General features: G+C 48.8%; 1 protein-coding gene across 1 annotated transcript in view; it reads right to left on the reverse strand.

Annotated features, from left to right (window-relative positions):
* Positions 1 to 558: 558 nt before the first annotated feature.
* Positions 559 to 14,582, reverse strand: part of GDAP2 (ganglioside induced differentiation associated protein 2) — a 72,062-nt gene continuing 58,038 nt past the window's right edge. The window contains 1 exon segment of the mRNA XM_077479576.1: positions 559 to 3,713. Within this exon segment, the coding sequence (XP_077335702.1) occupies positions 3,666 to 3,713 (48 nt within the window). The 3' untranslated portion in view covers positions 559 to 3,665.

Consider the following 14,582-nt stretch of genomic DNA (forward strand, 5'->3'; position numbering starts at 1 on the left):
GGTTATGACTAAGGCCTTATAGGCTGAAACGCGTCAACATTTTCGTATTTGTGTTTGGTCACTGTGTCTTGTTAATAAATACAACATTTTTTTTTTTTTTAAGAGCAATCACTGGAGTGCGGATCACCTTTTCTTCATTTCTCTACTCAGCCAACGACTGTGGATCGAGCCCCCGGGAGCTCTGCTTTCTATGTGATGTATGGGTAGTAGCACCGACTTTTTGGTTTATATTCTCAGCCCAGAAAGTGTCTCCTCTCAGTCCTGTCCCGATTTCTCTCTTCTCCTTTCTTGACAGCTGCAATAAAGGACCTGGGAAACTCTAAGAACCCCCCTCCCCCCACCCCCACCCCATACACACTATTCGATTTTCTGCAGATTTTTGTCTTCGGATTTACCAAAACCATTTAATACGAGATCAAACCTTAAGAGTTCCAATTTGTATGCAATCAGGTAGGCCCTTTAACTTCAGATTTACCAAAACCATGTAGTGCAAGTATGGGGGCTTTAGACCACTTAGCTCTGCGGGCGGCACAAACCAGAACTCCGACTTTCCACATCTTCAAACCTAATAAACCATTATTCTCCTTTATTTGCATAAGAGGTGGAGACAATCACAACAAAGAACAAGGAAACTCCTCCCATTTCCATATTTCTTGACAGTTGCTGCGAAGGGGCGCGAGATTCTCATTGACCTCTTAGCTGCATCTATGAGGGCTTCACAGAGCAGAGCTCATAGACTTTCCACATCTCCATCCCAATAAATTATTCTCTCTTTTTTTTCCCCCTATAAGAGGTGGAGACCATCACGGCACAGAACGAGGCAGCGCCCCCCCCCCCCAGTCCTGTCCTGTATTTTCTCTCTCTCCTTATTTGTTGACAGCTGGAGTGCAGGACCTGGAAACCGTTAATTCCGCGTACACACGACCGGACTTTCCGGCTGGAATCAGTCCATCAGACAATCTGATTGTGTGTGGGCTAATCCGATCGTTTTTTTTTTTTTTTTTTTTTTTTTATGAAAAAGAGAAGACGGACCTAGAAATAGAAAATGTTTCAAATCTGTCCAACAGAATCAATTCCCATCGAAAAAAATGTTAGTCTGTATGCTGGTCCGACGGACCAAATACGACGCAAGGGAAGCGATTGGCTCCTGAACTTCCTTGTTTAGTCCCGCCTTACGTTATCAAGTTCAAAACTAACAGACTTAGTCCGTTCGTGTGTGGGCAAGTCCGTTAGTTTCGGAAGGTCCGTCGGAACTCCGCCAATGGACCGTCAGACCTAGTCTTCCGGAAAGTCCGGTCTTGTGTATAGAGGCATTAGACCTCTTAGATTCATCTCTGCAGGCTGCACAGCCCAGAGGTCATTAGCTTTACACCCCCCCCTCATTTGCAGCCACCAGCCAAGCCCAGAAAGTGGCTTCTCCCGAGTCCTGTCCTCTCCACATCTGTGAAGGACCCGAAAGTCTCAGTGACCTCTTCCCTTCATCCCTGCTGGCTGCACAGACCAGAGCTTACAGACTTTCCACATTTCCATCTTAGTAAATCATTATGCTCTTTTATTTGCATAAGAGATGGAGAATGATCACAACACAAAACAAGGCGGCTCCTCCCATTCCTGTGTTCTCCATTATCATTTGTTGACAGTTTGGTGAAAGATCACAGCACAGAATAAGGCAGCTCATTTGACACCGTTCAGCATCCCATGTGTCACCAGGGGACACGGCTCAGCATCCCATGTGTCACCAGGGGACACGGCTCAGCATCCCCTGTGACACCAGGGGACACGGCTCAGCATCCCCTGTGACACCAGGGGACACGGCTCAGCATCCCCTGTGACACCAGGGGACACGGCTCAGCATCCCCTGTGACACCAGGGGACACGGCTCAGCATCCCCTGTGACACCAGGGGACACGGCTCAGCATCCCCTGTGACACCAGGGGACACGGCTCAGCATCCCCTGTGACACCAGGGGACACGGCTCAGCATCCCCTGTGACACCAGGGGACACGGCTCAGCATCCCCTGTGACACCAGGGGACACGGCTCAGCATCCCCTGTGACACCAGGGGACACGGCTCAGCATCCCCTGTGACACCAGGGGACACGGCTCAGCATCCCCTGTGACACCAGGGGACACGGCTCAGCATCCCCTGTGACACCAGGGGACACGGCTCAGCATCCCCTGTGACACCAGGGGACACGGCTCAGCATCCCCTGTGACACCAGGGGACACGGCTCAGCATCCCCTGTGACACCAGGGGACACGGCTCAGCATCCCCTGTGACACCAGGGGACACGGCTCAGCATCCCCTGTGACACCAGGGGACACGGCTCAGCATCCCCTGTGACACCAGGGGACACGGCTCAGCATCCCCTGTGACACGGCTCAGCATCCCATGTGACACGGCTCAGCATCCCATGTGACACGGCTCAGCATCCCATGTGACACGGCTCAGCATCCCATGTGACACGGCTCAGCATCCCATGTGACACGGCTCAGCATCCCATGTGACACCAGGGGACACCGCTCAGCTTCCCATGTGACACCAGGGGACACCGCACAGCATCCCGTGACACGGCTCAGCATCCCATGTGACACCTGGGGGACACTGCTCAGCATCCCATGTGACACCAGGGGACACTGCTCTGAGCTTTCTGTCTGCCTTCCTGTCTGACACTAGGGGGGTAATACTATGAGTTCCCTATGTGATACTAGGGAGACCCTGCTCAACATCCCATGCGATACTAGGGGACTCTGGGGGGGACACACGGGGATAACCACGTAGCCTCAAGTTTTTATTTTTTTTCTTCTTTTAAGCAAAGCAAATATACACAGAGCGCATTCCAGAAAGTGGTCACTGCTGGGCCAATCATAAAGGATAGCTGCGGCGTGGGGAATTCCTCGGCCAGTTGTGATTGGCCCAGTACAGATATGGGTTCCTGGTGGGATAGCGCAGGTGGTCGCGGACTAGGATCTGAACAATGGCATCTGGAAATGCCATTTGAGTAATGCTCTGCGTGGCTCCAGGTCAGTATGTCAGGGAACGCTCCACCAACATGGAGGGCAACAAAACCTGAAACAGAATCTAAACCATTCCTATTAAAAAAATAAAAATAAAAAAAAGTCCTGGATGAAATGATAAAGTTGGAAGTTGATTTGTAATCCTTCATGCACCTCTGCAGTTTGAAATTGGGGGGGGGGGGGGGGGGGGAGAAATCCAATATTCAGGTTACTGGTATTTTTTTCTTCACCCCGATTGGGCGACTTCAATACAAAGCGAAGAGACGGACTGATTGATACGTCTTGCAGAAATGATTTTCTATGCTGTACTGTCATCAGGTCGTCCAATATTGTTGTCGGTGCCGAAGACGATAAAACAAGACTCAGAGGGCAGCAGAATCACATTATAAAGGGACTTGGTTCATTCGGAGCGGAGCTGGGATAGCCGGACGCCTCTGCCGGGCGGATTTATTTACACATCAGCAAAAGTATAAATAGGACGCAGTCAGCCCCCTCTCAGCGGTCTCTGGGATTGTCGGGTCAGTGGGGCTCCCTTCCCACACGTATTGTCCAGCTGCGGCGGATCTGTTGGCGGGGGGGGGGAGGGAATTCTCCCAAGAGGGCCGTCCACAGGGGCCGGTAGATGGAGGAGAGAGGGGGCAAAGGGCTTATAGGCCTGAGGAGGAGGAGTGTGATGGGAAGACAGGTCCGTTTTCCTGCAGAGAGAAGAAACCGATTAAATTAGAGATGGAGGATTCTGGCTACCGAGCATGACTAGACACATATACAACAGATCTATCCGGGATCAACATGCCGGTCATAGGCAGCTGTCCATCCAGAGCTTCTGGTTTATAGACCGCATACATCCCAAATATAGAACCATTTATCCAACTGTCCACCCAGAGCCTCTGGTTTATAGACTAGATACATCCTAAATATAGAACCCTTTATCCAACTGTCCATCCAGAGCCTCTGGTTTATAGACTGGATACATCCTAAATATAGAAACATTTATCCAACTGTCCATCCAGAGCCTCTGGTTTATAGACCGGATACATCCTAAATATAGAGCCATTTATCCAACTGTCCATCCAGAGCCTCTGGTTTATAGACCGAATACATCCTAAATATAGAACCATTTATCCAACTGTCCATCCAGAGCCTCTGGTTTATAGACCAGATACATTCTAAATATAGAACCATTTATCCAACTGTCCATCCAGAGCCTCTGGTTTATAGACTGGATACATCCTAAATATAGAACCATTTATCCAACTGTCCATCCAGAGCCTCTGGTTTATAGACCGGATACATCCTAAATATAGAACCACTATAAACCAGAGGCTCTGGATGGACAATTGGATAAATGTTTCTATATTTAGGATGTATCCGGTCTATAAACCAGAGGCTCTGGATAGACAGTTGGATAAATGGCTCTATATTTAGGATGTATTCGGTCTATAAACCAGAGGCTCTGGATGGACAGTTGGATAAATGGTTCTATAAACCAGAGGCTCTGGATGGACAGTTGGATAAATGTTTCTATATTTAGGATGTATCCGGTCTATAAACCAGAGGCTCTGGATGGTCAGTTGGATAAATGGTTCCATATTTAGGATGTATCCGGTCTATAAACCAGAGGCTCTGGATGGACAGTTGGATAAATGGCTCTATATTTAGGATGTATCCGGTCTATAAACCAGAGGCTCTGGATGGACAGTTGGATAAATGGCTCTATATTTAGGATGTATCCGGTCTATAAACCAGAGGTTCTGGATGGTCAGTTGGATAAATGGCTCTATATTTAGGATGTATCCGGTCTATATACCAGAGGCTCTGGGTGGACAGTTGGATAAATGGCTCTATATTTAGGATGTAGCCGGTCTATAAACCAGAGGCTCTGGATGGACAGTTGGATAAGTGGCTCTATATTTAGGATGTATCCGGTCTATAAACCGGAGGCTCTGGGTGGACAGTTGGATAAATGGCTCTATATTTAGGCTGCTGTCTATCTAGAACATTTTATACAGGTTCAGCCGCACTACCATATGCGGAGCGGTATATTTGCTCATATGACATTAGCAGTAGGGAACATTGATAAGCTACAAGTTTGCAGTGTCTGAGAATAGAATACACAGCCAGGGAAAGATCCCATCTGGGTTGCAGGCTCCTCATAGCTGACGTTCAACATTTCACACCACTCCGAGTGTATGGTGCCATCCATGTGGTCGCCTGCTATCCCCCCTCCCACAAGAGCATCGATTTGAAGAGGCGCCCAGTACTAGTAACCCCCTTCAGCCTGGATGACTTTGCATTTATATATTCTGATGGGGGAACATGTGTTTCTTATGTCACGGTGACATTTAACCACTTCAGAGTCAGCACAGAATTCTCAGCCATTAAAAACAAATTATTTTATTATGGATACAAATCCTGAATGTACTTTGCAAGAGCGGGTCCATGCAAAGCTAATATTGTGCTGTATGCTGGAGAGTTTAACTATCAGATAGCCTCTTCTGTGTCTGGAGATGTGTATTTATATGTGTGTGCGTGTGCACACCTACCTACATATACACACACACTGAGCTGCCACATTTGTAGACTCAGCAACACTGTGCTGGGACTGTGCTGCGCTGTCACTGAAAGCTTACAGTCACTGTTCGACTGCCTGTCAGTTGACAGCGAGGAAGGTCACTCAACTCTGGCCCTAGTAACATTAGCCAGCCAAAGGAGAACTTTCCTTACTCTGAACTGCCTTGGTCTATCAAGTGTGCTTTATATGAGGGGGGAGGGCAGATAATTTTTTGTCGCCATCTGCTGCGACCTGTGAAATTGCACAACCCTGACCCCTGAGCACCACACACCCAACCCCTGCTGTCTCACCCCCTTGCCCCCCACGACCCCTGCTGTCTCACCCCCTTGTCCCCCACGACCCCTGCTGTCTCACCCCCTTGTCCCCTTGCCCTGTGGGAATCAAACCCCCTTGTCCCCTACGCGTCACACAGCCTTGTCCACTGTTCCCCGGCCTGGCGCACACACCCTTGGCCCCCTGCCCCCGGCCCGGCGCACACCCTTGGCCCCCTGCCCCCGGCCCGGCGCACACCCTTGGCCCCCTGCCCCGGGCCCGGCGCACACCCTTGGCCCCCTGCTCCCGGGCCCGGCGCACACCCTTGGCCCCCTGCTCCCGGGCCCGGCGCACACCCTTGGCCCCCTGCTCCCGGGCCCGGCGCACACCCTTGGCCCCCTGCTCCCGGGCCCGGCGCACACCCTTGGCCCCCTGCTCCCGGGCCCGGCGCACACCCTTGGCCCCCTGCTCCCGGGCCCGGCGCACACCCTTGGCCCCCTGCTCCCGGGCCCGGCGCACACCCTTGGCCCCCTGCTCCCGGGCCCGGCGCACACCCTTGGCCCCCTGCTCCCGGGCCCGGCGCACACCCTTGGCCCCCTGCTCCCGGGCCCGGCGCACACCCTTGGCCCCCTGCTCCCGGGCCCGGCGCACACCCTTGGCCCCCTGCTCCCGGGCCCGGCGCACACCCTTGGCCCCCTGCTCCCGGGCCCGGCGCACACCCTTGGCCCCCTGCTCCCGGGCCCGGCGCACACCCTTGGCCCCCTGCTCCCGGGCCCGGCGCACACCCTTGGCCCCCTGCTCCCGGGCCCGGCGCACACCCTTGGCCCCCTGCTCCCGGGCCCGGCGCACACCCTTGGCCCCCTGCTCCCGGGCCCGGCGCACACCCTTGGCCCCCTGCTCCCGGGCCCGGCGCACACCCTTGGCCCCTGCTCCCGGGCCCGGCGCACACCCTTGGCCCCCTGCTCCCGGGCCCGGCGCACACCCTTGGCCCCCTGCTCCCGGGCCCGGCGCACACCCTTGGCCCCCTGCTCCCGGGCCCGGCGCACACCCTTGGCCCCCTGCTCCCGGGCCCGGCGCACACCCTTGGCCCCCTGCTCCCGGGCCCGGCGCACACCCTTGGCCCCCTGCTCCCGGGCCCGGCGCACACCCTTGGCCCCCTGCTCCCGGGCCCGGCGCACACCCTTGGCCCCCTGCTCCCGGCCCGTCGCACACCCTTGGCCCCCTGCTCCCGGCCCGTCGCACACCCTTGGCCCCTGGGGGTGCGCCCTCCCAGTATTAATAAAAAAAAATTGTTTACGGCCCTGCTGCATGCTCACACCATCCCTCCACCCCAAATTGGAAACTCACTCACACTTTCTATGCCCTCTCTCTCATGGAAAGGTAAACAAGCTTGCTTTAAGTACTTCCGTGTTGGAATCCTCCAAACAAACACGCTCTCCTTTGGTAACTAATCTCCTCCGTTCAAAAACTTCCTCAAAAAATAGATGTTGCAATAGACCAGGTAGAAGAAGAAGTGAAATAATATTTGCTGGCAACCGTCAACACTTAACTTTTTCCCCCCAATTGTTCGCTACAGACGGCTAAAGATTTCCAGCAAGTTCTCAGCAGATGACGTTTCATTCCCATCACATGTCCTTTTCAACAACTATTTTTTGTTGAGGTATTAAAAACGGAGATTAGTTATCAAAAAAGGGGAGAATTTTTGTTTCCACCACTGAAATACGTAAATCATGTTTACCTTTCCCTGACAAAAGGGCAATAAAGAAGGGTGAGGGCGTTTCCTAATAGTAGGATTAATGAAGACATGCTAATTTATTCCCATCCCTTTCCAGATGACCGACCTTTAAAAGTTTGCACCTATCTGTAACAGTAATCATGTGACTGGAAGCTGGTGGAATGGGCTTCTGATCATGGTTGATAGATATATTTAGACATTGAACATCAAAATACCACCATAATAGTAGAGGGGCAATTTCCACTGGCCACCAATGTATGTGGGATCTTTCCACTGACCATTAGAGTAGGGGGAATTTTCATCGACCATCAATGTATGTTGGTTCTTTTTCACTGACCATAAGGGCAGGGGGAACAATTTTTCACTGACCATCGATGTACGTGGGATCTTTCCACTGACCATTAGAGTAGGGGGTGGGAGTTGACTTTCTTTGACCACCAACGTATAGGGGTTCTTTTCCTCTGACCACTGGGGTAAGGGATCAAAAATCCCAATGACCACCAATGTGGATTCCTTTCCTCTGAACATTAGGGCAAGGGGCCAAATTTCCACAGGCCACCAATGTATGTGGAGTCTTTTCACTGACCAATAGGAGGAGTGGGGGGTGGGAGAGGGTGAATTTTTCAGTGACGACCAATGTATGTGGGTCCTTTTCCTCTGACCATTAGCGTAAGGGATCATATTGCATCTGACCACCAATGTATGAATGTTTTTTCCTCTAACCATTAGGGTAAGGGGACAAATTTCCATTGGCCGCCAATGTATTTGGGTTCTTTTCCTCTGATCATTAAGGTAGCAGGACACATTTCCACTGGACCACCAATGAATGTTGATTCTTTTTCACCGAGCGTTGGGTAAGGGAACACATTTCCAATGACCAATAGTAAAATAAAAAAAAATCCACCTTAAATTTTTTACAATCTACATTTCGTTTCTTGCCCATTATTTTTACCTTAACTTACAGTCCACTATGTCAGGGGTTGACAAATTTGCTTGGAATCTAGGAGCCAGCTAAAAAAGTTAGGAGCCAGGTCCATGACGGCGATCTGGACCTGTCCCTGGCCTGACATGGAGACGAGTGAGGGGAAGATAGCCCCCAGCCCCCCACGTATGAGATCACCGCTTATTGGACACACTGCTCGAGTGCTAAATGGCCGCTGTGATTGGTCATTTAGCATGATCTGTGATTGGCTGTATCCAAGGGACACGGCCAACACAGAACTTCCCCGATGCTCGCCCATGGCGGCGTGCAGAGGGGAAGTAAACAGGAGGATGTCTAGGGACGCCCTCCCGGCAATTGGTGTCCGCGCTGTAGACATCTTTCGTCTATAGCGCGGGCACGAAGTGGTTAACAAAAGAATGTGACTATTATTTCCGACATATTCCCGCTCATTTACTGCCATTTCCCTGCTAAGGGTTCGATCAGGTCCGCCTGAAAAACTGACAGGTGAACCTGATCAGACAGCCCTTGTGAAAGGGGTCAAGCAGGGAGGATTACAAATTAATATTTTTTTTTTCCTTAATTAAAATAATTTATTTTTTTACTTTTTACAAAAAAAAAAATAAAAAAAAAAAAATAAAGTTTATATATATATATATATATATATATATATATATATATATATATATATATATATATAATTAAATTAATAAAATTATATATATATATATATATATATATATATATATATATATATATATATATATATATAATGAGAAGCCATTTACCAGCCACCACACTCACCGTTGGGCAAAAAACAGGCAGGGGAGCTTCACTCCATTAGGAATTAGCATTATTGGAATAGGGTGTAATTTCTACATCCACCACAAGATGGCGCCAGACTACCGAAAGATTTTAGAAGGCCGCAAAGCCGCGGCCTCAATTACTGGCCGGCGCGGCCCGATGGAATTGCGCGGCGGAGTTCGGGGTCCAAATGGAGACAGGATACCCCAGCAGCGTTGCCCCAGTCGCCAGGACACGAAATCTAGGCGCAAATGCGACCTGGCGACCGGGGTTTGTCGAGCCCTGCACTATGTCTATGTCTACAGACTACTAATGTCCAGTGGGGTGTAGACCTAATGATTATCAAGGGTTTCCTAAGACCTAAACGTTATTTTAAGGTTGCGAAAGGCTTGTGTAGAGGTTGCTATGGAAGGATTACGGGTTTACCTAAACTGTTTAAGGCCCTGAACTATACAAGGAGACAAAAATTCCCCACTTGATGGTTATGCACCATATACAGGGGGTAGAAAATCTGCTCTCACAATGGCATTAAAGCATAACTAAACCCTTGGCAAATACTACTTACCAAGGGTTTAACGCCAGTTAAATAGTCATTGTTCCTTACTAAAAACTATACGAAGAATGGAGGAGAAACCAAAAAGGCAGCAACAGCCCAATAAATATGCCAAACCCAAAAGTATTTCAAGAACGGACATTTAAGGTGCCAACATCAGGACGAGGAAGACGAGGAAGATGACATCAGGACGAAGAGGAAGAGGAAGGGAAGAGGAAGAGAAGTGGAAGACGAAGAGGAAGACGAAGAGGAAGACGAAGAGGAAGACGAAGAGGAAGGAGAAGAGGAAGGAGAAGAGGAAGGAGAAGAGGAAGGAGAAGAGGAAGGAGAAGAGGAAGGAGAAGAGGAAGGAGAAGAGGAAGACGAAGAGGAAGACGAAGAGGAAGGAGAAGAGGAAGAGAAGAGGAAGAGAAGACGAAGAGGAAGGAGAAGAGGAAGAGAAGAGGAAGAGAAGAGGAATAGAAGAGGAAGATGACATCAGGACGAAGAGGAAGACGAAGAGGAAGACGAAGAGGAAGACGAAGAGGAAGACGAAGAGGAAGACGAAGAGGAAGACGAAGAGGAAGAGAACATCAGGACGAAGAGGAAGACGAAGAGGAAGACGAAGAGGAAGACGAAGAGGAAGACGAAGAGGAAGACGAAGAGGAAGACGAAGAGGAAGACGAAGAGGAAGACGAAGAGGAAGACGAAGAGGAAGACGAAGAGGAAGACGAAGAGGAAGACGAAGAGGAAGACGAAGAGGAAGACGAAGAGGAAGATGACATCAGGACGAAGTGGAAGAGAAGAGGACGAGAAGAGGACGAGAAGAGGACATCAGGACGAAGAGGAAGATGACATCAGGACGAAGAGGAAGATGACATCAGGACGAAGAGGAAGATGACATCAGGACGAAGAGGAAGATGACATCAGGACGAAGAGGAAGATGACATCAGGACGAAGAGGAAGATGACATCAGGACGAAGAGGAAGATGACATCAGGACGAAGAGGAAGACAAAGAGGAAGACAAAGAGGAAGACAAAGAGGAAGACAAAGAGGAAGACAAAGAGGAAGACGACGACGACATCAAGATGAACTCCTATACATTTAGAGGTCTAAAAGCCCCTCATCCTCTAATGCCACCCACGTGTACAACTATAAGAGCCTGGAGGTCTGGCTTCTCGTGTGAACAACACCCTGACATGACCGTGTCATCGAACACACCTCTTTGCTATATATATATATATATATATATATATATATATATATATATATATATATATATATATATATATATATATATATATATATATATATATATATATATATATATATATATATATATATATAGCATGGCCTAGTCAAGTGTACTAAATACAAAATTAAACCTATCCCCCAAGTTGTACGGCAGGGGGTGTTACGACCTCTGACCCAATTATGCACCAACTTCAACATCCCCCTCCCCTATAATTTTTGTTATTTATAGCTCCCTCCAGACAGTGCTTAGGTCAGACTGACGTAAAAACCCACTTCACATATTTATGCCCACTTGTCCCCGACTTACTTCCCTACCCCCTCTAGATTTCCCAAGGGATCGGTGGCAAGGGGATGTCCAACAATTGGACAATGATGATTGGGATGACATCCGAGACCTCCCATTCCAGACATTGGTTTCCCTGTGTGATGGAACGATCGCAAATTGTGCACAGAGCCTTCTATACTCCCTTCAGACCGCACAAGATGAATGCCTCTCATTCCCCAGAGTGCTGGAGACATGGCCAAACTCCGGGTGATTTCACCCATACGTCTTGGGCCCGTCCCCACATCGTTGAATTCTGGAAGGATGTATTATCCATCACAAATACATTTGTCATGACCCCGGTTCCATTAGCAATGGAAGTCTGCATATTGGGCTTACAGTAGTTGATAATCTAATCTCTGTCAGGGCGGAAAAGACTATGATTAGCCTACTTCTTTTCTATGCCAGGAAGAACATTGCCCTGCACTGGAAGAGGAGCCCTCCATCCTTCCACTTCCTTTTGGAAGCAACCAATAATAAATCTTCCACTTTACAAAGACACTTATACTAATCGTGGCTGCCCAACAAGGTGTGTGTGGTCCAAGTGGTTGGCAGATCCTTCCACCACCACCTCACGATGTGTTACAGTCATGGTTCGGTTGCCCATGAGGTGTTCAAAGTTACGTAAGCCTTCTTCTCAGGTTCTTCTTCTCCTCAGTTAACACCCTAAGATGAGCTTAACCCACTTCAATACCGGGCACTTTGCCCCCTTCCTGCCCAAGACAATTTGAAAGACAACTGCGCGTTCATACAACACTGCACCCAAACTACATTTTTTATCATTTTCTGCCCACAAATAGAGCTTTCTTTTGTCTTTTGATGGTATTTGAACACCACTAGTATTTTTTATAAGGAGAGGAGGGTGATGGGACTTTTTTGGCGATCCTCGATGCCACCCAGATGGTGTGCGGATGCAAATGTAAGTTGGATGCACAGTTTCTCTTTCAATATGGGCTAACACCCATTTTTAGCTCATTTTTCTTTCATTATTTTTCCTTTTATTATTTTTTGCTAGTTTTCTTTTTTAGATCTATTCCATGGTACTTGCTCCTGATGAGCGGCTACAGCGCCGTGAAACGCGTAGAGAGCCTTGAATTATTACCTTCTTTTTATTGTAATCATGGAATATCAAGTTTTTACATCATCTGAATTTTTATTCATATTTAGAAATTTTTATTTTGGTCGTTTGCTTAATTTACTTACTAAGGTCTCAAAACTACTCAATATATGTTTATTTATTGAACTGTGATTTATATTGTACGAGGCATGTTGCCCCAAGTATTTTTTTTTTTAGAGGCCCGTTGCCCAAAATACTTGCAAACAATGTATGGTTTGTGAAATATAAATAAATTACATTTTTTCAGTCACTTGACCAATCCATTTACTGCTGTGTGCTTCACTCAAAGTCCCATCTCTCTCCTCTCCTTATAAACTACTGACAGGGATGGAGGCTGGCGTCATTTAAAGTCCCAAAATGCACTTTTCCTATATTGATACTAGTATTTTTAATTTTTGCTAAACAAAAAAAAAAAAAGTTTTCCATCACTTGTTATAAAATTTTGTTTTCTCCTTCACTGATGAGGCTGCACCAATAAGGAGGTGCACTAATATGCAGCACTGATAGGCAGCACTGATGAGGAGGTACCGACACACATTACTGATGGGCACTGATTGGCATTGTGGTGTACACCTCCGATGGGGGCTCATCCGATTATCAGAGCACACGCCCCCCCGCCCCCCCCCCCCCCGACAGGACAGCCGGCGATCGGCTCTCCCTGTCAGCGTGAACCGAGGAGCTTTTACAGGCACTTCCTGGTCACTGCTGCGATTGGTCACAGCTGATCACGTGGTAAAGAGCCTATGTCATAGGCCAGTGATGGCGAACCTTGGCACCCCAGATGTTTTGGAACTACATTTCCCATGATGCTCCAGTACTCTGTAGAGTGCCAGAGCATCATGGGAAATGTAGTTCTAAACCATCTGGGGTGCCAAGGTTCACCGTCACTGTCATAGGCTCTTTACCATGACTGGAGATGCGGTGTGCCAGAGTGACACACCACACCACCGGGGGGCGCGCATGAGCAGTTTAGCCTGCTGGACGTTATACGACGCCCAGTTAGGATAACAGAGCCACACTGCGGAAGTCAATGGGGCGGGCCGGGAAGTGGTTAAAGTGGACGTACGTATGCCTTTGCCTTCTGTGTGCGAGCACACGGGGACAGGGGCGCTTTAAAAATGTTATTAATTTTTTTTTTTTTGGATTGACACTTCAAAAAAAATTTTTTTTTTTTTTTTAATCACACTTATTCCTATTACAAGAAATGTAAACATCCCTTGTAATAGGAATATGGCATGACAGGTCCTCTTTACAGTGAGATATGGGGAGGGCAATAAGACCCCACATATCACCTCTAGGCTGGGAAGCCTGATATCAAAAAAAAAAAAAAAATTAAGATCTCGGCTTCCCAGCCAAGGCGGCACTATTCGTTTGAATGCAGAGGCCGGGCGTGACGTCATAACATTGCGCCTGACCTCCAAATGATCGTAGAGAGTCCGGCGACCGTCTGGTCCACCGGAAATCTCTATGGTTACCATTTCCCCCCACTGACACCAATGATGGGACACAATTCCTCCCACTGGCACCAACGATGGGGCACTATTCCTCCCACTGGCACCAACGATGGGGCACTATTCCTCCCACTGACACCCATGATGGGGCACTATTCCTCCCACTGACACCAATGATGGGGCACTATTCCTCCCACTGATACCAATGATGGGGCACTATTCCTCCCACTGATACCAATGATGGGGCACTATTCCTCCCACTGACACCAATGATGGGGCACTATTCCTCCCACTGACACCAATGACGGGGCACTATTCCTCCCACTGACACCAATGACGGGGCACTACTCCTCCCACTGACACCAATGATGGGACATTATTCCTCCCACTGATACCAATGATGGGGCACTATTCCTCCCACTAATACCAATGATGGGACACTATTCCTCCCACTGACACCAATGATGGGGCACTATTCCTCCCACTGATACCAATGATGAGGGGAACTATTCCCCCCACTGACACCAATGACGGGGCACTATTCCTTCCACTGACACCAATGATGAGGGGAACTATTCCTCCCA

Source organism: Lithobates pipiens, unplaced genomic scaffold (assembly GCF_037356315.1).
Source record: "Lithobates pipiens isolate NorthernLeopardFrog02 unplaced genomic scaffold, aLitPip1_a1.2 Scaffold_16, whole genome shotgun sequence".
NCBI lineage: Eukaryota > Metazoa > Chordata > Amphibia > Anura > Ranidae > Lithobates > Lithobates pipiens.